This window comes from Chionomys nivalis, chromosome 11, assembly GCF_950005125.1.
Source record: "Chionomys nivalis chromosome 11, mChiNiv1.1, whole genome shotgun sequence".
Lineage (NCBI taxonomy): Eukaryota > Metazoa > Chordata > Mammalia > Rodentia > Cricetidae > Chionomys > Chionomys nivalis.
In genome coordinates, this window is record NC_080096.1 from 17880214 (window position 1) to 17904879 (window position 24666).

General features: G+C 49.6%; 1 protein-coding gene across 1 annotated transcript in view; it reads left to right on the forward strand.

Moving 5' to 3' along the window:
• The first annotated feature begins 513 nt into the window (after positions 1–513).
• Positions 514–24666, forward strand: part of Man1c1 (mannosidase alpha class 1C member 1) — a 143739-nt gene continuing 119586 nt past the window's right edge. Inside the window, exon 1 of the mRNA XM_057784072.1 lies at positions 514–1813. Within this exon, the coding sequence (XP_057640055.1) occupies positions 1319–1813 (495 nt within the window). The 5' untranslated portion in view covers positions 514–1318. The remainder of the gene's footprint in view (positions 1814–24666) is intronic.

The window sequence follows — 24666 nt, forward strand, 5'->3', positions numbered from 1 at the left end:
CGAATCAGCCGTATCACCGCGGCTGGTCTGAGCTCTGAGCATCCCCGGCTGGTGCTGAGAAGTGGCAGGGTTGCCTATGGATGGGCAAAGCCTTCCAGACCAACCTGGTCTCCTGGCCCTTCCGGGGGAGACCGAAACACAGAGCGGGGCAAGGAAGAGGTGGGCGGTAGAGGGGGCGTCTCGGTCGTTTGGAGTCCAGCGAATGCTGGGCAGAAACCAATGGGTGACTGTGGCCCAACGGAGATCCCTCGGAAGCAGCCAATGACCTCGCTTTGCTCTGCACCCCGCCCTTGCCACAGCGCGCAGCTGGACCATTGGGACCACAGGATGGGGGAGCGCAGCGCCAGTCCTGGGGAAAGGGGCGTGGCCCAGACTAGACCGCCCATTCCTCCCGACTAGGCTCCCCATTGGCCAGACTGCGGCGCCTCGGCGAGCGGGGAGGCGGGGCGCGGGGCGCGCATGTGGGAGTGGCCTGAGGGCGTGGCCGGCGGGGGGCGGGGCGGCGGCGCTGTCGCAGTGAGAGCCTGAGCGGCGGCGGCCCGTCTGGAGCTGCGGCTGGGGAGGCTGCGCGGCGAGTGGAGCCGCCGGGCCGGGAACAGGTGATCGCAGCGGGAGACCCGCGCCCTCACGAGTTGCGGCGCCCGAGCCCGCGCTCTTGGGCTCAGCGGCAGCCGTCCAGTCCCGGGCTGTTCGAGGCCAGCTGCAGGCTTCGCACGCGCTTCCCGGGCATCCCTCTGCGTGCGCGAGTGTCAGAAGCCCCCGGGTCCCGCGAAGCCTCAGGAGCCGCAGCTGCGCGCGGCACAGCAAAGTTGTGGACGTGCGGGGACCACCGGGCCCCGCGCTGTCACCATCAGCCGGGCGCGCGCTCTAGGAGCGGTGTTTGCGCTGCAGCCCCGGGGGCTCCCGTTGCAAACTGCTCCAGAGGCTGAAACTTCGGGTGCGGGAGGGTTGGGGCCTGCGTGTGCCCCTGCGCACCGTGCTAGGGCGTCGCGGACGGCATGTGACGGCTCCGGCGCGGGAAGGAGCGGGAGGGCTCGGGTTCCGCGGACCAGGCAGAGGGCAGGCTGCTGTGCACGGCGGGCCCGGGCTCCAGCCGAGCAGCCCCCCTCGCCCGGGCCCCGCCGAGGCCGCCGCACTCCCGCCCTCGCGCGGGAGGACTCGCTCCAAACTCCCTGAACTTCGGGCGGGTCCCAGAGCGGCGGCCTCGGGGTGCGCAGTCCTGCCTGGTGACACCAGCCCCTGCGCTCTTGCTCCCCACCCTTGAGGACTCCGGGAGCCCCGGCGGAGCTGACAGCCCCCTGCTGCTGGCCGCGCCGCTATGATCGTGAGGAAAGTGCCGGGCTTCGTCCCGGCCTCGTCGTGGGGGCTGCGGCTGCCGCAGAAGTTCCTTTTCCTGCTCTTCCTCTCGGGCCTCGTCACCCTGTGCTTCGGCGCCCTGTTCCTGCTGCCCCACTCCTCTCGCCTCAAGCGTCTCTTCTCGACCTCGCGGACCCAGCAGCCCGGCCTGGAGGTGATGGCTGAAATCACTGACCACCACCCGGTGCCCGAGCAAGAGCCGCCTCCCAACCCTGTCCCCGCGGCTCCGGCCCCGGGCGAGGACAATCCCGGCCGCCGAGTTGGTATCCTCCGTAGGAAAGGCTGGCTACGGCGCACCCGCCTCACCGGACCCCGGGAGGAGGAAGGGAGCGTCCGGTTCAGTTTCGACTACAATGCTTTCCGTAGCCGCCTTCGACACCCGGTCTTGGGGACAAGGACTGATGAGAGTAAGGAGTCACAGAGTCTAGTGCGAGCTCAGCGGGAGAAAATCAAAGAGGTAAGCGTCCCCCCGCCCCCGACCCCAACACACCCTCTGCCAAGACTTCCCGCTACCAGCGGTTCCCTTTTCTTGACCCCTCCTGGCTCCTGCTTTGCCTGAGACCCTTCAGGCACACTGCAGCACCGCCTCTCTCTCCAAAGTTACTCACTCTTCGGTGCATACTTTAGGGTAACTAGGACTTTAGCTTATGGCCCCTACCTAACCTCCAGGCCGATCCCTGTGGGCTCTGCGCTTTCCCCTGCTGGCCTGCCACTGCGGAAAGGACTCTAGGTCCTTAGTTTGCCTTTGTGCAGGAGAGAGCCACTAGAAATATTCCTGCTCACTTGTGTGTCTTTAAGTCTTGACTTTCCCTAAGCCCCAACAGGATATGGTATTTGGTGTTCTGTTTTGTAATCTCTCAGCATCTTGCAAACCAGAGATGTCTAGCATTCCTGCTAACTGCTTCTATCGAGCCTTGCAACAATTGTACATAATTGTATGTGAGAAGGGAAGGAATGATCAATAAAGCAGTGGTAATGTTACAGAACTCTGAGGTTATTGACTTAATGAGGTGGGTCTTGAACCGATTCCCTGTAAGGACTGGACCACAGAGGGATTTAGACAGATCACTTTGAGTCAGAGTCTTAGTTTAAGACATCAAAAACGAACACAGCCTAGACATGGCTTGCAGACTGTTGCCTAGATGCCATAGGTACCTGAATCTTCAGCCCCACCCCAGCTAAGAGTAGTCTGTGTGGCCAGCATAGCAGAGAGGGCTGCAGTGACACCCCGGGCCACAAGGGGGACATGAGCAAGCAATGGGCCAGGGTCTCCTCCCTGGAAAGAAGAGGATGCTTTACCTTTCCTCGGGACCCAGAAGGAAAGCTCTGCTTCAGTCTGGACCTCTGAGTTTACTGCAGGAAGTCAGCAGGCCTGCTACCATTTCTAGAGAGAGCCGGCAGCACCCTTAGGCTCTCCCTACTCGGTCAAGATCTACTTGGGCCACTGGAGGGCTTGGCTACCCTCTTCCCGTGTGGGAGCTGCCCTTCCTCCCAGCGCCACCATGTATGCCTGCTTGGACTGTGCAGAGCCCTGTTGGAAGCTCTCAAGAAGCAATCACAGAACCTGTGAAGTCACGCAGAACCTAAGTCCTTGATGTGTGCATGCTCACGTGTGCGCATGAGCAACTCGCAGTTCCCCAGTTCTCACTCAACTTTCAAAGGGTAACCAGACTAGAGTTTGCAACAGTCAAGCAAGAGCTGTCATTTCTCCTGTTTCGGTTAAGGGGCTGTCTTAAGACCCAGTCGCCTCTCCCTTTCCCAGAGCTGCTTCCCAATATAGGCCCTCTTTACACTCGTCTGAACCTCCTTGGTGGGCTGCAACCCCCGGTGAAATCAATCACGCATATGTCGCATGCATGCATGCCGTTTCTCCTGGGATGCCTAGAGCTGCCAAGAAACTGTCAAAAAGATCTCCAAAAGGATTGAGAATTCACTAGTGTGGAAGAGGTACAGCAACCCTTCTGCAAGGCTGGGTTGGAGCCTCCCTGATGGGGTGGGTGGGTGGTGACGGTGAGCCCGACTGCTAGGGAGGAACTTGGCTCTGTCCATGCAGAGTCGGCCTCTGTTACTAGCAGAGGCTGGGGTTCCCACTCCCTGCAGTGACTGGGGCTGGTAGGAGGTGCGAGAGCTCTATGCTTTACAGGTGGGTGTGAAGTAAAACAGTGGGAAGAGGCCCGCGTTGTTGCCAGGTATCCTCATCTGTGATGTGTCATCTCCTACACCCTGGCTGTCGCTCGTGCTCGTGGGTCCTTGCAGCTGCTCTTCCACAGCTTCCTCATTCCGACTTGGAGATTGCAAGCTCCTCAGAGTGGTGGGCGCTGAGCTATAATCACAGTCGTGGTTGGAGACCTGTGGTCTTCTCGGGGTGCTTGACTTTGAACCCTGCCCCATATCTGCCTTCTGAACATGGTGGGTGGAGTCCTTTAGAAGTTAACAGACGGTGACTGTCCCTGCTGTCCCACCGGAGGAGGCATCCACAGGACCTACCATTGGAGCTGTCTGTGTGTGGTTCTCCTTCTGTCTCTCTCTGTGTCATGCCTAGGACTGAATCATTTTAAAGGTGCCTGTTTTCCACAAAGGGACCGTGGCATTTGTCTCTGGTTTGTTTATTTCCAGACACGGATTGATTAGACCCAAGGAGAAGGAGAGCTAGCATCAGATAAAAAGAGCCCTGTTCTTATGAGATGAGATTTTTTAAAGTGAAAATAAACATGGGGACAGAATCAGAGAAGGTGATAGATGGGAATGGAAGGTAACTGGACGCTCTGGCTCCCGATCGAGTAAATGTATCTGTGAACATTCTGGTTTGAGAGATGGATGTGGGTGTGAAGCCTGTGCTGATAAGATGGGTTGAAGTTGCAAGTTCTGGCTATCCATGCGTCAGAAAATTCTTCATCACCTCCCAGTTTTGGAACCTTGGAGAAGGCAATGTGTTGGAGTGGGGGGGGACCAAGAGAACAAGGGTCGGTGTCTTAGCTGCCCGCTGTCTGTCTTTGGGCAAGCTACGTCCCTTCCTGCCTGGATCTTCCTATAGGATTGAATGAAAGAGAGGTGGTAGGCCATTGGTGGACACTGGTCCAGCTCTGGCCCCTCTGTAGACTTCTATGACAGTGACAGTCAGGGACACCTTAGTAATTGGACTTTCTCCACCTCCTGCACCTCTTAGTCCCATGAGGTCAAGTGTAATCGTGTGATGATGGTTTTGGTGGCAGTGATTGATACTGTTGTGTCTCTAGCTTGTACCCATTAATAACTATCTAAATGTTGATGAATTTAGTTATTCCCAACACTCTTTTTTTTTTTTTTTTTTTTTTTTTTTTTTTTTTGGTTTTTCGAGACAGGGTTTCTCTGTGGCTTTGGAGCCTGTCCTGGAACTAGCTCTGTAGACCAGGCTGGTCTCAAACTCACAGAGATCCACCTGCCTCTGCCTCCCAAGTGCTGGGATTAAAGGCATGCGCCACCATCGCCCGGCTTCCCAACACTCTTATTGAACTTGGGAGATGGGGATGATTGGCTCTACAGCTTGTGCTCATGAAGGGCAAAGATGCTGGCTGGAATGCAAAGGGGACAGGCTTGTTAACAGCGTCTTTTCCAGCTCTGAGGAGCGTGTGGACCCACAGGGATGCCTTTTAGCTCTGTGGTATGGTAGCATCTCCATATGTGCTGCGATGAATCCATAGCTGTCCTGGGACCTGTGCAGCCTGAGGACTGCAGGCTGGACATGTTTGGTAGGGAATGGCAGTCCTGTCCATTGGCAGGTGGTCTGTGGATTCAAGCTCAGGCTTTATTACATACGGTAAGAGTTGGGTATGGGCTCCCCATTAGCATCACATTCCAGAGAAATAATTTACACTGTCCTGAATTCGTGATGGTAGGGAGGTCGCTGATCTGAAAAACCTTATGGGTCCCTCCCAACGAAGGGGGCTTTTGTCAAACGGAATGGTCAACCTAGGGTCATGATACTGGTCTCTGGTTTTGGTGTCCTTCTAGCCCATATTTTACTTTTGGACAAAATATAGGAGGGAACCATTCCTTCTGGTTCCTCTTCCTGAAGTGCCTGTCTGGGCAAAGAGAACCTGGATTGAATTTCTGCTTCATTGTCCAGTTGGCCCTGGACTCTCCTGTGTCACCTCACATAGTCCCGTGAAGAACCCAGCCCGGGCTGACCTCTGGCTATGGTCCGGGTTTTGGTCTTGTTATGGTAAAACCAAGAGACCAGAATTCAGGGAGCAGTCTTCCCTTCCCCTGCCTCCCTGTTTATTGCTGTGTTTATGGAGCTATCCTAGTCCTTGGCTCTGATATGGCATTTACTTGAATATTGGTTCATCTTGTTCAAGATCTGTGAATTGGGCTGGTGTGGTGATTTGAATGTAATTGTCCCCATAAGCTACAGGGGTGGCACTATTAGGACATGTGGCTTTGTTGGAAGACACGTATCACTGTGGGGGAAGGCTTTGAGGTATTCTGTGTTCAAAATACCACCCAGTGTTACAGTTAATTCCCTGTTGCCTGTAAGATGTAGGATTCTCAGCTACCTCTCCAGCCCCATGTCTGCCTGCATGCTGCCATGCACACCATGATGACAATGGACTGAAATGCTGAACTGTAAGCGAGTCACCACAGTGAGATGTTGTCCTTTTTTGTAAGAGTTGCGTGGTCATGGTGTTTCCTCACAGCAATAGAAACCCTACCTCAGACGTCTGGGGAGATCGGTCAGTTGGTAAAGTGCTTGAGGACCTGAGTTTGAACCTCAGAACCCATGTCAAAAAGCAGAGCTTGGTGGTGTGTCCTTATCCCAGTCACGGGGAGGTAGAGACAGATGGATCCTTAGACTTCTTGGCCAGTCAGCCTAATGAAAAAAAAAAAAGGCCATGTTAAGGCACCTGCTGCCAGGCCTGACAATTTCACTTTGATCTCTGAGACTCACATGATGGAATGAGGGAACTGTTCCTCAAAATTGTCCCTTGGCCATCACTGAGGAGCTGTGGCGTGTGTTGCACCTCTCCCCACAAGCTAAATAAATGTGGAAAGAATTGCCGTTCTTAGAGGAAGAGCAAAAGCAGGATGGATAACACCAAAAACGTGAGGTCGACCTCTGACCTCCATATGCATGCATATTTGTATGTGTGCACCCTCCCTAACATGTGTACACACACACACACACACACACAGAGAGAGAGAGAGAGAGAGAGAGAGAGAGAGAGAGAGAGAGAGAGAGAGATCTATAAATGAACAGTTAAGACTGCTGCTAGCTGAGGCTGGATCTTTGCCCCAAGAACACCTGTGATTTCCAAGGAGGCTGACAGGAACCTCCAGCCAGGTTTAAGGGCTTAATGGCTCAGCCACCCAAGAGGTTGACTAGAAGTATCAGTAATTTTCCAAGGCTAATTTGAAGGGGGCGGAGGCGAATGAACCCTTTCCTGCCTGGAGGATGCTTTTAATTGTCCCAAAGTGCCTTTGGCTTGGCAAGACGTGTCCCTGGCTCTACCCTTGGGACCTGCCACCCCGAGCCTCCAGGATATTGCTGGCTGTGACAGGTGATGTTGTCATCTTGGCGAGTGATCTTTGCTTCTCATTAGTAGGCTGGTTCATTAGTGATGTGTGGTTTCTCTGTGTTTCTGATTTATCATCACTGGGACCAGGGACAGGTAAGAAAATGAAAAGGCGCTGTGTTCTCTGTAGCATGTGAATTGGAGTCTGGGAGATGCGCGGGATGATTCATATTAGGGATGGCTCAGACCGAGATGGCTTCGCCCTGAAGAGCTAGCTTGCAGATCCATTGGAGATACTTTGTGCCTTCTCTGCTCCTCCGCTTCCTTCTTGCCTTGCTGTGTAGTTCATTTGACTTTGTGGAGACAAGCTGTAATAACTGGACACATCTCTTGTGAGACTCTTGTATCTTGAGCCAAGCCACACCCTCCCAACTCCTCCGTAGAACTTCGTGCCTCAGCGGCCAGCCACTGTTAACACCTGCAGATGGATGTCTCTCAACCTTCTCTCTGGGTTGCCAGTCTTTTGGGAGACTGGGCATTAGAGAAGCAATTGCTTCCTGGGCCTCACATCCTTAACTCTGTCTTTAGTGTTAGACAAGAAACAAATAAAATGATCCCTGTAAAGAAGTCAGCGGTTTATTTCACAGTAGAGTTAGCGGGGGAGGGGGGGAATATAGATTCCCCGAGGTGTTCAGAGTGACAGATTTATATCCATGTTCACAAGATGCCTTTTCCCCAGCTTTCCCGCAAGACCGATCTAGTCCTCCACCAAAAATAAATATTGTGATGTATATTAGGCATCCTTTGCTCAGAAGGTCTTATATTTTTTCTCTTATTGGAAAAAATAAATCAGGTTTGTAGATGGCAAAGCCTGGCACAGGGAAGCTGCTTGGTAATCTTGGTGGGCACCAGGCCTTGAGAGTGCTGGCGCCCAAGCTTGGGGACATCACCAGTTGGCAGCGGGGGTAGGATACGTCAGGATGTGTCCACTGGCAACATAGACATCCGCTTAGCTGTGGGGAGGAACTCGGGATTCAGGACAGTGGTTGTCCTGAGTGAAATCACGGCAGTTTATCACATGTCTTGAAGAGAGGAACTCCATACGGAGCATATTCCGAGTGTCATAAGCTAGGAGTGACTGTTATTACAGCTTGTTGTACCTGCATTTCAGAAACACCAGGCTCAATCAGAGAGTAATGGCTTCTGCTTTCCCACCCGCTTCAGGCAGAGGTTTGATACACAAATGTTTGCTTAACTGGGGGAAAAACAATACATTTTTCTTGGCTCCATGTTTCCATGGCTGGTAATGGAGACGCCTCAAAGAATTTTGACAGCCAGAGGACCCTAGCCTCACCTTCCTCTTTCTCCTCCATGTCTCATCTCCCTGGGGTTAGTATCCAACTTAGGCGTAGATCTTACCCCCACCCCCAGACCTGGTTTCTCTGTTTAGCCCTGATTGTCCTGGAACTTGTTTTGTTAGACATGGCTAGCTTTGAACTCACAGAGATCCCCTACCTCTGCTTCCGCTGGGATTAAAGGCGTGCACCACCAGTGCCAGGTCTCTTTCTCCTAACACAGTGTGTGCAGGTGAGAGTGTGCTTATCAGCCTTATTTTGTCATCCACACTTTTCAAGAGAGACACAGCCACAGGCCTCAGTGCCGTCGCTCAGCTACAGGTGTGTGCTGGCCTCCCCCAAGGTTTGTTTTCTAAGATTTGGGTTGAGAGCCCCCCAGATCTGGGAGACAGGTGTCCAGCACAGTTCTTCCTCACACCGGGGTCTGGCTGTCTCTCACCTCAGCAGTGGCTTCTTCTTTTTTTCTTTTCTTGTTTGTTTTGTGTTTTGTTTTCTGAGGCAGGGTTTCTCTGTGTAACAGCTCTGGCTGTTCTGGAACTCACTTTGTAAACCAGGCTGGCCTTGAACTCACAGATATCCACTTGCTACTACCTCCCGAGTGCTGGGATTAAAAGCGTGGGCCACCACTGCTTAGCAGCAGTGGCTTCTTTAACCGGAACTGAAAGCTGCAGTGGCTGGCCACGGGATTTAGTACTGTCTATGGAAACTTTTGCAAGTCAAATTTGTGGCTTTCCCCCCTTAAAGATAGTGTGTGTGTGTGCACACGTGCATGAATTTATGTGCATACATGTGTCCTTGGTAGGGCACTGGATGTCCTGGAACTGAAGTTACAGGTGATTGGGAGCTGCCTGATGTGGGTGCTGGAAACCAAACTTGGGTCCTCTGCAAGAGCAGCCAGTGCTCTTAACCTCTCAGCCATCTCTCCAGCACCAACTTTGGCATTTTGACAAGTGCCCTCCTGGGTAGATGAATAGCAATCGAGCTTTTGTCTGGCACATTCTGGGTCAGCTCCTTTCCTGGTGAGCCTTCACTAATCAGCTGCATTTTTCAGTCAACAACTAATAGGGAATTATTTTTCCCCCTCCTCACATTTACCTCGGTCATTTTCTGTAGCATCCCACCAAACACAAGTCCTTCTTGGCGACTCTGTGGTCTTCATACACACTGCTATGCATCGCAACCATGTCCCGAAGGGTCCAGGACCGTAACCTGTTCTTGCTGGTCTTGTGTGTTCTCTTCTTTTCCACAGCTTTGTGGTGTAGGCGTTGTTTAGGTAAGTACAGTCACCTAACAGCTCCTTTTTTTTTGAGGGGAGAGCTTGAGACAGGGTTTCTCTGTGCAGCCCTGGCTATCCTGGAACTCACTCTGTAGACCAGGCTGGCTTTGAACTCAGAGGTCCTCCTGCCTATGCCTCACAAGAGCTGGGATTAAAGATGCGTGCCCCCAGGGCTGGAGAGATGGCTCAGAGAATAAGAGCACTGACTGCTCTTCCAGAGGTATTAAATTCAATTCCCAGCACCCACATGGTGGCTCTCAACCATCTATGATGAGATTTGGTGCCCTCCTCTGGCCTGCAGTGCAGGCATATAGGCAGGCAGAACACTGTACATAATAACTATCTAGATCTTGCCCACTGTGTGTGGTTTTTTGAGACAGGGTTTTTTTGAGTAGCTTTGGAGCCTGTCCTGGAACTTGATCTTGTAGACCAGGCTGGCCTCGAACTCACAGAAATCTGGCTGCCTCTGCCTCCTGAGTGCTGGGATTAAAGGCATGCCACCACTGCCCAGTAATGCCTTATTCTTGTTCTCAAGGAAAAAGAATAAAGAAAAAACAAACAAACAAACAAACAAACAAACAAAAAACAACCAAAAAAGACATCTCATGATGTCAGACATAGGTTTGTTTGTTTATTTATTTATTTTATAAGTATAAAGGACTGTTTTTTGAAAGATGTATTTATTTATTATGTATACAGCATTCTGCCTGCATGTATGTCTGCACACCAGAAGAGGGCACCAGATCTCATTTCAGATGGTTGTGAGCCACCATGTGGTTTCTGAGAATTGAACTCAGGACCTCTGGAAGAGCAGCTAGTGCTCTTAACCTCTGAGCCATCTCTCCAGCCCCAGACATAGGTTTCTGTTTTATCAAGCCAAAGAAATGCCCACAGTATTCCTAGTGTGCTGAGAGGGTTTTTATGTTTGTGTGCACATCTGTGTGCTTATGGAGGCCAGAGGTCAACCTTGGGTATGATTGCTTAGGTTCTGTGCTCTGTTCATTTGAGATAGCCTATCACTGGCCTGGAACTCGCCAAGTAGGCTGTGCTGTCTGGGCAGTGAGCCTGGGGGGCCCACCCGAATCTGCCTCCCTGGAGGTGGGGTTACAAGTGTGCCCCACTGTGCTTGGCTGTGCATATGTGCCTTCTGGGGATGGACCGAGCCACTGTCCCGGTGCCTTTGGGACCGAATGCTATCAGCTATTCTTCCTGAATCTGTGGAGATGGTGATACTGCTTCCCTCTTTAATCCTGTCACTGTGGTGAAGCAGGGTGATCTAAAAGGTGTTTTAAGCCAGTGCACATGATGCCCCATACTCTGAGGTGTCCATAGTTTTATGGTAAAAAAATCCTTATCTGTTTCTTGGTGTCGACACTGTGACAGCCTCATAGATGGGTTCTCTCCTCTTTGCATCAAAAAGAACTGTGTGTTGTGTGTACACTTGTTTTTATGGGGCTTATGTAACCCAGGTTGGTGTTGAACTCACAGGGAGTTGAGGAAGCTGAGGATGACCTTGAACTTCTGATCCTCCTGGCCCCACCTCCCAAGTGGAGGGATTACAGATTACAGGCATGTATGAGTGCAACACCACACACACTATTTTTATCTAGTATTTTCCCCCTTTCAGTGCTGACCACCAAATCTAGGGCCTTGCTTGTGCTAGACAAGTATTTTAGTATGAGCTGTAGCCCTACCCCTGGGAAAATTTGGATTTTGATGTTGTTCGTATCTTCAGTTTTGATAGAATTCACCGGTAAAGCTGCTGGGATGCCTAGGTTGGCATAACTTCGTCAGGAGGGCTGGAGAAAAGGCCCAGTGGTTAAGAATACATTCTGCTCTTCCAGTGGACCCAAGTTCAGTTCCCAGCACCATGTCAGGAGGTTCATCACAGTCTGTAACTCCTGCTCCAGGGGTTCCCCTGCCTGCTGTTGGCCACCCTGGGCACTTGCACTGACCTGCACAGATACACACACACACACACACACACACACACACACAGAGAGAGAGAGAGAGAGAGAGAGAGAGAGAGAGAGAGAGAGAGAACTAAAATAAGTCTTAAAAATTATGACTTTGGTCATATAGCAGACATAAAGTGATTTGGAATTTCTTCTTCTTGTGACAGCTTTACTGATTTTTCAGAAATTTGTCTAGCACATACAAGTTGTTTGTAGACTCAAATTCTTCACAGGAGTCTCAGTTTCTTCTAATGTTTTAAGGATTTTTCTGTGCTCTTTCTTTCTTTCCTGAAATTGACAGTCTCTTTCTGTTGAGTTCTTTTTTTTTTTTTTTTTGGTTTCTTTTTTCAAGACAGGGTATGTAACAACCTTGACTGTCCTGGAACTCACTCTAGACCAGACTGGACTCAAACTTAAAGAGATCTGTCTGCCTCTGCCTCCCGAGTGCTGGGATTACAGGTGTGAGCCACCACCGCCCGGCAGTTCATTGACTTTATTGATATTTTCTAAGAAACAGAGTCTAATATTTTCATTGTGTGCATGTGGTATATGCATGTATATAGAGTTGTGTACACAGGTGTCCTCACCTGTGCATGCTTGTGTGGAGGTCAGAGTCCGAGACCCCCACTGCGGGGTCTCTAGCCCTGGCTATCCTGGAACTTGCTCTGTAGACCAGGTTGACCTCTAACTCAGGGATCCGCCTGTCTCTGCCTCCTGAGTGCTGGGATTAAAGGTGTGCACCAACACGCCCAGTCCTCTCGCCTCACTGAACCTGGAACTCACCAGGTTGGCTAGACTGACTGATCAGAAAGAGCCTGGTCTTGTGCTTCTTCAGATCTGGGGTTACAGGTGTGTATGTGTGTGTTACACCCAGCTTTCCTTTCTACATGGTGCCAGGGATCCAAACTCAGCTCTTCACACTTGTGCATTGCCCACTGAGATATCTACTTAAATTGTTTCTATTTTTGCATCATGTTTTATTTTAGTTATTTGTTAGGTCACTGTTGCTGTGATGAAAGGTTATGACCAAAGCAAGTTGGGGAGGAAAGAGTTTATTTGACTTACACTTCCATATCTAAGGAAGTCAGATGAACTCAAACAGGGCAGGAACCTGGAGGAAGGAGCTGATACAGAGGCCATGGAGGGTGCTGCCTTCCAGTTTACTACTCAAGGCTTGCTCAGCCTGCTTTCTTTTGTTTTATTTATTATATATTCAGTGTTCTGTATGCATGCATGCCTGCATGCCAGAAGAGGCCACCAGATCTCATTACAGATGATTGTGAGCCATCATGTGGTTGCTGGGAATTGAACTCAGGACCTCTGGAAGAGCAGCCAATGCTCTTAACCTCTAAGCCATCTCTCCAGCTCTCAGCCTGGTTTCTTATAGAACCCAGGACCATTAGCTCAGAAATGGCCCCACCCAGAAGAGGTTGGGCCCCCTCTAATCAATCACTAATTAAGAAAACTGCAGGCTTGCCTATAGCCTGATCTTATGGAGGCATTTTCTCAGTTGTGGCCCCTTCCTCAAGCTGATGACTCCAGCTTGTACCAAATTGACATAAAACTAGCTGGTACCTATATGTACATTTAATATTGTATCTTGATGTGGTATTCCCCTCTGTGTGCTGTGAATATATTTTATTATCATTGGTCAATAAAGAAGCTGTTTTGGGCCTATGGCAGTGCAGCATAGAGCAAAGCAGGAATTCCAAGCAGAGATAGAGGAGAAAAGAAGGCAGAGTCAGGGGGATGCCATGTAGCTGCCGAAGGAGACAGACACCCTAGAACCTTACTGGTAAACCAGGAGCCTTGTGGTAAAATATAAAATAATAGGAATGGGTCAATTTAAGATGTAAGAGTTAGTTAATTTAGAAGCCTAAGCTATTGGCCAAGCAGTGTTGTAATTAATATAGTTTCTGTGTAATTATTTCTGGTCTGGGCAGCTGGGAACAAACAAGCAATTTCTTACCACAGTATCTTCTTGATGAACCAACAGTCCTTTGTTTATTTTGTGTGCATGTATGCCACATGTATGTAGGTCAGAGAACAACTTGCGGTAGTCAGCCCTCTCTTTCCACCGTGTGGCGTCTCGGGTATTGAACTCTGCCGACGACAGCTTCTTCCAGTTTTTGATGATCTAAAAGTGTTTTCATTTCATTTTATTTTGGAATTTTGCTCATTCATTCATTCTAAAAATACATTTATTTCTATGTGGATGAGTGTTTTTGCCTGAATAGATGTCTTATTGTATGTCTCTACTCCACATGTGTTCCTGCACCTGCCGAGGCCTGAGGAGGGTGTCAGTCCCCTGGAACTGGAGTTATAGGTGGTTGGGAGTGGATGTGTGGGTGCTGGGACTGAAACCTAGGCTTCTGGGAGAGCAGTCTGCTTCTAACTGCTGGACAGTTTTCCACACCCTCATTTGTATTTTTCAAGTCAAGGTCTTTGCTAACCAGCCCAGGCTGGCCTGGAACGCACAGAACTCTCTCTGCCTCCCGAGCACTGGGATTAAAGGTGGGCTCAAACCTGGCTTTCTTGGGGGGGGGGGTGTTCATCTTATTTCATGGTTTGATATTTTTCTACCAACTTGGAAAAATAAAAAGTTCACATGTCTTGAGATACATTTTTTCCATCCAATTTGTGTACTTTCCCTTTAGAAGTCTAGTGAGATATAACTTAGGGAGCTTGACGCTGCCCTAGAGGTCTGTCTTCAGCCTCTCTCAACTTCAGTGTTTGTCATTGGGCTAAATCTGTTTTCAAGTTCATTGAGCTTTTCTTCTGTTGTGTGTAGCTTGTTGTCCTATATCTAACAGGTAGGTTTTAAAACTTGGAATAATTTTACTTCTCTAATTTCTGTTTGTAAAGGTTTTTGTTTCCCAGGTGTTTGTTCATTGTGTATTTTCCTTTAAATACAAAGTGTATCTTTATAATAGCTCTCTTTTTAAAAAAAGTATTTGTGTTTGTTCCTTCTAACCTTTGCAGTTAGAGTTTTTCTGTCCTGACCACCTGCTCTCCGTCCCGGTAGCTGCTTCCAAATTACCACATAGAGGCTTAATATCATTTATAAATGCTCAGCCAATAGCTCAGGTTTATTACTAACTAGTTCTTATATTTTAAGTTAACCCAGTTCCTTATTTATGCTCTGCCACATGGTGGCACCTTTATTAGCGCGGCACGTTCATCTCCGGTTCCCTCTGCATCTGGTTGGTGACGCCTAACTCCACCCTTCTCCTTCCCAGCATTCTCAGTTTGGCTTTCCCATCTAACTTTCTCCTGCTCAGCTACTGGTCAGTCAGCTTCTTTATTAAACCAATGACAGCGACAAATCTTCACAGTGTACAAAAGGATTATTTCACAGCACGCCTTCCTGTCCTCACCTACCCTGGCTCTGAATCTCCTGGTTATGGGTCACCCAATGTCCTCCAGCTTCTGTCCAGCCATTTGTGATTCTGTATTAAACATTGTGGCTGCTGCTTTCCTTGAGATTCTAGCTTCACCTGCTTTTGGTTCCCCTCCTCCTTCATGCTAGCATCCCTTCCTGTCTTCTGATGCTATTCCCTACTTCCCGGGTTTGTCACTTTCTAACCTGGGGTTGGCTAGGGAACCATTTAGTCTCACTAGCTACCCTGATAGATAAGCGCCAGCAGGCAGACTTCTGATGACTCCTGAATCAAGGACAGTTCGTAGCACACTGTGGTCTTTAAAGCACCTCACTGATTGATTGATTGATATTTTGTGTGTGTGTGATGACTTTTCTGTTGAAACTATGACTGAACAGCGATGGGGTTCTGGGAAGGGCTCCTGGCTTCTGAGTGATCACATCTTAAATTATTTGTGCTATTTATTCATTTCTTCTTTGTGTCTAGAGATAGATGTGTTAGTGGTCCATGGTGTTCCCGCTGACATTACTGTGATTGCCTCTCAGCGTCTCATAAACAGTCAAGTACTTTCTTGGGCTCCTTACCCTAAGCATAATGACGACCTCTGAGACTTGGTTTATAAATCTCCACATTAAAAAAGAGAGGAAGAGAGGGAAGGAGGAAGAGAGGGAAGGAGGAAGAGAAGGAAGGAAGGAAGGAAGGAAGGAAGGAAGGAAGGAAGGAAAGAAAGAAAGAAAGAAAGAAAGAAAGAAAGAAAGAAAGAAAGAAAGAAAGTAAGTTCATATAAGCTCAGTTGCTGAGTTACTGAGGGATTTCCATGGTGTGTTCTCAAAAGTTCCAGCTGAAGTAGATACCATCCATCTTAGGGTTTCTACTGCTACAATAAAACACTGACCAAAGGTATGGAAAGTGTTCATTATAGCTCACAACTCTCAGGTCACACTCCACCACCGAGGAAAGTCAGGGCAGGAACCTGGAGGCAGGAACCTGGAGGCAGGAACCTGGAGGCAGGAACTGAAGCGGACAGACCTTTGGAGGAGTGTGGCTTATTGGCTTGCTCATGGCTGGCTCAGCCGCCTTCCTTTATATACACCTGTGCAGGGGTAGCACTACCCGCAATTCACTGGGCTCTTCCACATCATTAGTCACTTGCCTTCAGAACAGTATTATGGAAACAGTTTCACAATGGTGATTCTAGCTTGTATCAAGTTGATACAAATGTAGCCAGCACTGTATATCCTGCCCAACCTGCCTTTAATTTTATTTGTCTCTTTTGGGGGAGGGGAAGGTGTTGTGTCTGAGCCCCAAATCTCTTGTTGAGGATCTCTTTCCTCTGCCACACTCCTGGTATGGGCTTTTTGAAAGCAAAACCTGGACCTTGCTGGTAAGTGCTACTTTCCAGGAAGGCATTCCAGCCCTTGTTATGTTTTCCTGTGTGTGTGTGCTCTTGACCTAAATCACAATCCTCCATCCCTCTGGCTCTCCACAAGCTGTCCCCTATGTGTGTCCCTTGCCTTAGAGACCTTTGGAGTGGCCTTGGGTTTTAATGATAAAAATCAGTGGGAAATGAAGGCTTTCATTCCTTCCTTTCAGAAATACACCTTTTAAAAAACAGCAAGTAAAATATAATTGATTTTGCTACTTCACTGTGCAAGGAAACCCTTTATAAAAGAGACACGTTCCTATTTTGGCAGGAAAACAGCATCTCAGTCTGGAGACTCCAGCAGCTTGCAGCATTGGCGAGACTGCAGTTGGGAATGGGTGGGGCACGCAGTGCTCTCTGGGCTCCTAGACTGCAGTTGGGAATGGGTGGGGCACGCGTGCTCTCTGGGCTCCCAGACAGTAGTTGGGAGTGAGTGGGGGCGTGCAGTGCTCTCTGGCCTTCTAGACTGTAGTTGGGAATGGGTGGGGCACCCAGTGCTCTCTGGGTGGCACTGTGTAGGAACCTCCCCATAGTCATGTCTTGTTATTCTTCTAGTAGGCTACCAGAGTGGTATCTACCCAAGCAGAATGGACAGAGGTGTATGTTGTAGTTTTTCTATGTCTTACATTGTGGGGTTCCTGTGCTCAGTGGAAAGTGCTTTTAGGCTTGGTGTCAGGGGAAGGAACAGGAGGTGTAACATGAGGGCCTGCTTGTTGGGGTTTCTGTCCTGCCCAGTTCCCATAGCCTGTAAATCCCAAAGAAAATACACAATTCTACATTAATCATAAACTGATTAGCCCATTAGCTCAGGCTTCGTATTAGCTCTTATAGCTTATATTAACCCATTATTCTTATCTATGTTAGCCACATGGCTCGGTACCTTTTTCAGTGCGGCAGGTCACATCCTGCTTCTTTGGTGTCTGGACAGGACTACAGAAAGAGCTTCCTTCTTCCCAGAATATTCCTGTTCTCATTGCTCCATCTCTACTTCCTGTCTGGTTGTCCTGCCTATACTTCCTGCCTGTCTACTGGCCAATCGGTGTTTATTTAAAACATAATTGACAGAATACAGAATTGCACCATCCCCGCCCCCCCGTTTTTTGAAAATAAGAACATCTATAGTCCATACATGTAGGAATCCTCAGGACGGGGGTGGAGCTGTTAAGAGCACTGACTGCTCTTCCAGGGGACCTGAGTTGAATTCCCAGTACCCACATGGCAGCTCACAACAGTCTGTAACTTCAGTTCCAGGGGATCTGACACCCTCTTCTGGCCTCCGAGAGCATTTCATGCATGTAGTACTTATACATGCAGGCAAAACACCAATACACATAAAAATAAAACTAAACTGAGCCGTGGTGGCACATGCCTTTGATCCTAGCAGTTGGGAGGCAGAAGCAGGTGGATCTTTGAGTACAAGGTCAGCGCGGTCTACAGAGTGAGTTCCAGGACAGCCAGGGCTACACAGAGAAACCCTGTTTCTAAAAACAAAACAACAACAACAACAAAAATAATTAAAAATTAAATTAGGAATAAAAATAGTCTTTCAGTGGTCTGCAGACTGAATGATGCTAATCCTAGAACAATCAGGTCGTATATCCGCTGTCTGTGGTGTTCGTAGCAGAGCCCAGGCATCCCATTAGGGTTGAGCTGATCCATTCAACAGACTGTGATATTTAGAGCAAGGACTATAATCCTGGCTTGCCCTTGACAGAACCCCAAGAGGAAAGTGACCAGCAGGCCACAGGCCAATAGGTTTTTGTTGTGTTCTGCGGACTCAGACATTGCCTTATGGCTTCAAGGTTGACATTCTTATGACATCATCCAAAAGCCATGGTGCTCATTTCTGCTTTGGGATGGGACATGGTACAAATGTCATATTCTTAGGTATTCAAAAGAATTAGTCGTCTGCGGCTTCTGGCTTTTATTGCCTTCTAGAATCTCATGTAGGCTTTTAGTAAATGCTGCTGTGACTTCCTTTTATGAAATCAGAGAGGCAGACTTAATTGGTCTGGGTGTAGCATGAGCCGCTGGACCTCTAGACACTTCTTAGGTGGGTCTGAGGTACACCAGGCATCCCTGTTCTGGGGTTGTTTGCAGTCCAGACTCTTTCTCCTTTTGAAGTAGAGTTCTCTTTTCCTTATTTAAAGGAGTTGCTGGAAATTGCCTAATATGTAAAACTCGCACCAGGATTGGATGAGGGAAAAGCTGGGGCAAAGACTCCGTTAAAGCCAAATTTTCCTGAGCCGAGAGTACATGCTGTTCCCTTGATCTCTCAGATTCATTAAAACTTTAAGAAAAAGGTTGAAAATACAGACACTTCATGGAGTCTCATTTGCACAGTGGGCTTAAAGGAAGGGCAAAGGCGATCCCCTGGCTTCACAGAGCTTTATAGAATAATATTATCACAGGCGCAGGTCACTTCCTCGCACAAACAGATGCCCAGAGGCAGAGCAGCATTGCTTAGCTGTCTAAATATTTGCCTGTCCCACCTAAATCTTTGTGTGTGGGGGAGCGGACAGGATAAACCGCCGAGAGGAAAATATTTGCTTGTCCAGGAGTAGTGCTCACAGCGGGGCCATTGCCTGCCTTCCTGCTGTGGCCTCGGATGCTTTCTGACTGGCAAGAACGGTCTTTGCACACTGCGTCTTGGCTTCTGGATAGCCCGTGGTCGGCAGGGCAGCTTGCTATCTATAAAATTCAGTAACTGATGGAATGCAGGAGAAAGGGACACTTAAGAGGAGAAGCCACCTCTGGTCCTGCTGTTACCTCATTTTTGCCATGCTGGGTGTGACCCAGGCTGTTGAGGCTACCTGTGGTGTAAGCTACCAGGGACTGATGGAGAATATTCTACCACTGGGCTGGGGAGTGGTGCTTGCTGCTATGCCTGACAACCTGAGTTCGATCCCAGGGGCCCAAATGGAGTCAGGAGAGACCCCAACTCCCACGAGTTGTCATGGCTCCATCTACTTCTTTTCAAATAAACTTGGTGAGAAATAATTTAAAACAGAGAATGTACTATTGCTTTCTGGAAGCATTCTCTCCAGGGCATCAGGATGGCAGCTTACAGATCTCCATGTCTGTGTAAGAAATCTGTGAATTCTCAACCTCCAGCCAACTTGTGATCTTTCTTCATTCTGTCCCTACTATTTATTTCTAGCAAATTCCTTGGCGGATGCTGCATATAAAAACACATCTCATTTGTCCCTCCCTGATTTCCTTCCAGCTTGGAGGGGTGGACATTCAGCTAAGAAGCAGCAGTGGAGAGTCAGGCTTCAGAGGAAAGTCTCTGTTGTTAAAGCTCGCATTAAGCCCTGCTTACTCAGGGGCTGCTGGCTGCAGGAAGCGGTGATGGGCGTCTTGGCAGATGGCCGTGCCTGTGGTTTCCTGGAGGCCTATGTGGGAGACGATTGTTTGTATATTGGTTTTCATTTATGTGTTGGTCTTATTTTCATCTTCCCGAGGTACCCAGATGCTATAGTGATAGATAGATTGGAAACGACTCATTTGTCAGGGTTCCGTGGGGGACGCAGGCTCCTTGCTCATGTGCAGTGGAGTCTGAAATGTTTAATTAGATGCTGAAGCTTTTCTGTCTGGGTCCGTCGCCGCCAGTTCTCCCAGGTGGGTGCCATTCCTTAAGTGAGAGAGGGACTGGGGGCCCTCTAGGCTCAGCCTGCTCTCCCCTCACCCCTTCATTCTGTTTCGGGGTTGCAGTCCTTTGAAATGCCGCTGTTTGTGCGTTTCCCCCTCTATCACAGTTACCCTAAAAACTGCCCTCCTGTGGCTGCTGGGATTTGCAGAGCTGTTCTGTGTTGCCAAGCAGGTCAGCCCCAGACCTTTTCTGGATGGATGTGCTTGAGCTGAAGGTGAAAGGAATGTTAGCTGCCTTCCGTTCCTTCCCGTCTCCTTCAACTTTTCCTGGGGACTGACCTCATTCAGCCCCAGGCGTGAAGCCGGTAAGGTATGGTTTCACCTCCACCGCGTGGAACCTGTAGGTTGTGTGCAGCCGCAGGCGTACAGGGGTGGCCCCGTGGAGGTTCCTTGTGTGCGTATGCAGAGGACGGGCAAGCTCAGGGCTGAGGGAGAGAGTGACATATGGGGCAGTGTGAGTGGCGCTGGAATGGTGGGCTGGAAGAGTTGAGGCTGGGGTTGGCAGATTGTGGAGAGGTTGGTAGGTGTGACTGTGGGGTGGTATTTGGTATGACCAAGGTGTCTGCCTGCCGAAGAGCCATGAGGCTAATTCTAGACACACTAAGTGTGTGAGGCTTGTGAAATGGAAGCAGCCGTTTCTGCGGGGCGGCTGGAGGCAGGGGTTTGGTTGCTGGAGGTTGTCAGGGGTTAAAGGCCTCCCTGCAAAGACCTTGGAGGAGTGCCTGAACAGAAAGGCAGGGCCCAACGCTTTTGGGAGCACCAAGATTTAGAAGAAGAGTCAGTGGCTGGAGAAATGGCTTAGAAGGTGAGATCCCTGGCTGCTCATCTGAGGACTGGAGTTCCGTTCCCAGTACCCATGTTGTGGGGCTCACAAACATGTCACTCCAGCTCAGGAGATTTAAGGCCTTCTCCTGACCTCCATAGCTATCTGCACACATATGGCACACACACACACGGAACACACACATACGGCACACACACATATGGCACTCACACACACGGCACACACATATATGGCACACAAACATATGGCACACACACACGGCACACACACATACAGCACACACATACGGCACACACAAATACGGCACACACACACGGCGCACACACACACGGCACACACACACATGGCACACACACATGGCACACACACACAACATACACACATACGGCACACACACACGGCACACACACATGGCACACACACGACATACACACATATGGCACACACATATGGCACACACACACACGACACACACACATACGACACACACACACACATGCAGACACTCTCATAAATAAAAGTTTAAAAATCTTAAAAGAGAGTGGAGCCATGGGTTTTCCTCAGTTCAGCCTTGGTTTTCCTTGGTCCCTCCATCTCACCTCTCTCCTGGCTAACTGAAGATAGTCCTCTAGTGATATTTCGTTTGTGTTTTAACAAATAAAGTTTGCCTGAAGATCAGAGTGAAGAGCCAAGCCACTAGAGGCCAGGGAGTGGTGGTACACACTTTAAATCTCAGGACTCAGAAGGCAGAGGCAGAGGGAACTCTGTTAGTTCAAGGCCACCCTGTACTACACAAGATTGAATCTGTCTAAAAGAGAAACAGAGCTCACATGAAGGTGTTTCCAGCATTTGGGATCCCATGCCTTTAGTCCCAGCACTAGGGAGGTGGAGACAGGAATGATATGGCTGAGCAGAGAGGAATATAAGGTGGGAGGAGGCAGGAGCTCAGGGCAGTCAGAGGATGCAGTCTGAGGACAGGATCGCCCCCTTGATCTGAGCATTGGTAGAGGTAAAAGGTCTCTCTAGTTGCTGGCTGCACTGCTTCTCTGATCTCTCAGCTTTTACCCCCTAATCTCTGACTCCGGGTTTTTATTAAGAACAATTAGAATTTGTGTTACAGTCTTCTGTTGTCATCGAATCCATTCTTCCTTCCTTGCTCTCAGGGACTGAAACCATTTGCTGGCATGATGTCAACTGAGAAGAGCTTGGAAGAGCTGGGTGCCTGAGCTCTCTGTTTTGCAGCCTCCCACTGAGGACAGCCATGTGACCATTCTGCTGGGCTGCCGCTGAGCCAACCACCACAGGCTGCTCCTTGTTTCTTTGTTTGATTTGGTTTTCTTAAGACAAGGTATCCTCCAACCCAACCTGACTTTGAACTAGCTATATAGACAAGACTGGCCTTGAACTCCTGATCCTCCTTGCAAGTGCTGGGGTTCCAAACAAGCATCACCACACTTGGTCATGTGTGTATGTCTGTCTGTCTATCTATCTATCTATCTATCTATCTATCTATCTATCTATCTATCTATCTATCTAATCTATCTATCTGAGATAGGGTCTTGCTATGTAACTATGTTGGCCTAGGATTCATGAGCCACCTGCCTTCTCTCCTACGTGTTGAGATTCCAGGTCTGTGTCACCATGCTTGCTCTCTGTGGCCGAAAGTGCAGAGCCAGGCCTCCCCCTTTTTGGGAAATGGGGTGTGCATGTCTGTGACCTGGTGACGCACAGGAGAAGGGAGGAAGCCATGTGTAGTGGGAGTGTGTAGCTTCATCTTCATTTTGGTCCAGGAGAAGAGACCGTAAAAGAGCAAAGGCGAATCTCACAAGCTGGTGGTAGCCAAAGAGATTCCTTCCAACTCTTCCCGGTCAGTGTCCAGAGCTCCCCACTCACACAGTGTGTGCTCTTAGACCCAGTGCCCCATCACCGAAGAGGCTTGCTTCCTGGATGTATCACGCAAAGGTCTCCTTCCTTAGGCAGTTCACTGTCACAGGCTCTCTACTGCCGTACAGGTCGCCTGGCTTCCAGAGTCTGACCTGGGTGTGAAGATAGGTTCCTGGGTTGGGGGATGGCTGGGAAACGCCACACCTCTGCTGCCACATGCCTGTCTGGGTATGATGTTCAGGAAGTTTGCTTTTTCCGTCTTGCCCAGATTCTGTCTTTAGCGGTCAGACATCTTGAAGTCTGAATGCTAGCGCTATCCCTGATGGCTCCCCTGGGTGCAGGGTGAGACCAGGCCAGTGTTAGTCAATTCTAGTTTATTACCACAAAATGAGAAGTGACTCTCCGATGGCCATGTGTTCCCCTCTGCTGGTGCTGGCTTGCTCAGGTCCCTCAGAAAAGCGTCCTCTTAGAGTCCACGCTCTCGAGGATCCTGGAGCCGTTTCACCAGCCAAGCTGAAAAGCCCATGGCTTTTGACTCTATCCCTTGTTATTTCCATAGCTGCTAGATCTGGTCCCAAACACTCAGTCAATGCCTACCACATAGTCCCAGGCCGCTTGGAACCAACATGCCCTCCTCGTGGTCCTGGGCTTTGTAGACTCCAGACTTGCTTTAGTTGAGGCTGCACACGTGTCTGGATAGCACCAGGGAACTGCAGGCTGCTGAGTGAGTGCCTCGTGTGTGTATGTCTGCATGTGCATATGTGCTTGCCCGTGTAGGGGTGCATCTGCACACGTGTGTGTGGGTTCATGCGTGTGAGTCAGAGGACAAACTTAGATGTCTGTCTTCATCTTCTAACTTTTAAAGACAGGGTTTTCTTATTGTTTTTTTTTAGGCTATCTATGCCTGAAGTTTCTGCATGATCCTCAAGTTTCTGGAGATTGTCCGGTCTCTGCCTGCTATTCTCTGGTGGGAGTGCTGGGGTTACAGACCTTGGTGCCGTGTGTCCGGCTTTTCTATAGCATTTAGGGGTTCAAACTCAGTTCTTTGTGCTTGCATAGCAAGCACTTTTACCCACTAAGTCATCTCCCCACGCCATCCCTGTAGCGAATTAGCTCGATATGGGAAATAACTAGGCCAGCTTAAGGATAACAATTATATTTTTAATGGTTATAATGGGAAACTCACGCCACAAGAATGGAGATTCTGACTTCCTCTGTGTCTGCAGAGAGTGCTCACACCTGGTCCCTCTCAGTTTTTCTTGCTCTGGTCCAGGTAGCCACGCCTTAACTGGGTGTGATTGGTTAACAGAGCTTTCCCATCACATCCCCTTTTTTTGATTTGTTTGGTGACTCCTTTGGGACAGTAAAAACCAAGGTCTAGTTTGAGTGAGGAGAAAGTAAAGATTGAAGAGGCTAGGAGGAGCTGGCAGGCACTTACACAAATCAGGACAAAGGAAGGACCCGGAAGTCTGAGACCAGGGCCTGTGAGGCCGAGGAAGGTGCTGCGTGGGGCTGTCTTCTTAGCTTTCAGTTGACCAGCAGCTCCTAGGGAGACGTGGGATCATCAGGCCATCAGCAGTAGCCCTGGTACAGTACAGCAGTGCTAGCTTGGGGGTCTGTTGGTGTTCCCAGGCCCGAGACACCGGGGGGCACTTGATGGAGACCTCCTTTGGGGCCCATGAGCCCGGGCAACACCGTCCTAGAAACAGGGTTGGAGTTCAGCCATGTGTGGGTTTTCAGACAATCCTCTGTTCTCTGCCTCAGCTTCATGTGGCTGTCAGGAAGTGTGTCCCTGTTGTATAAATGGAGGCTTAGGAAGAACATGGGGTTGGTCACAGTGCCACCACGAGGGAGACAGAACCAGGGCACGGACCTGCGCTTCCTGGCTCCTGCAATTCTTTCTGTTATGCTCGTTCCCTGAGGTGCCTCACAGGTCTGAGACCTGTGGTCATCTCTGCCTGCGCTCTCTCTGTCAGAACAGAGGAAGGTCTTGGGCTCATGAGGAGTCAGGAGCCGGGCCACGTCTGGTGCTGGAGCTGCCAACTCTCTCTCTCCTCAGGCTCTGGTCAGATGGGAGGTGAATCTGCTTTCCCTGGTCTGCTGAAGCCAT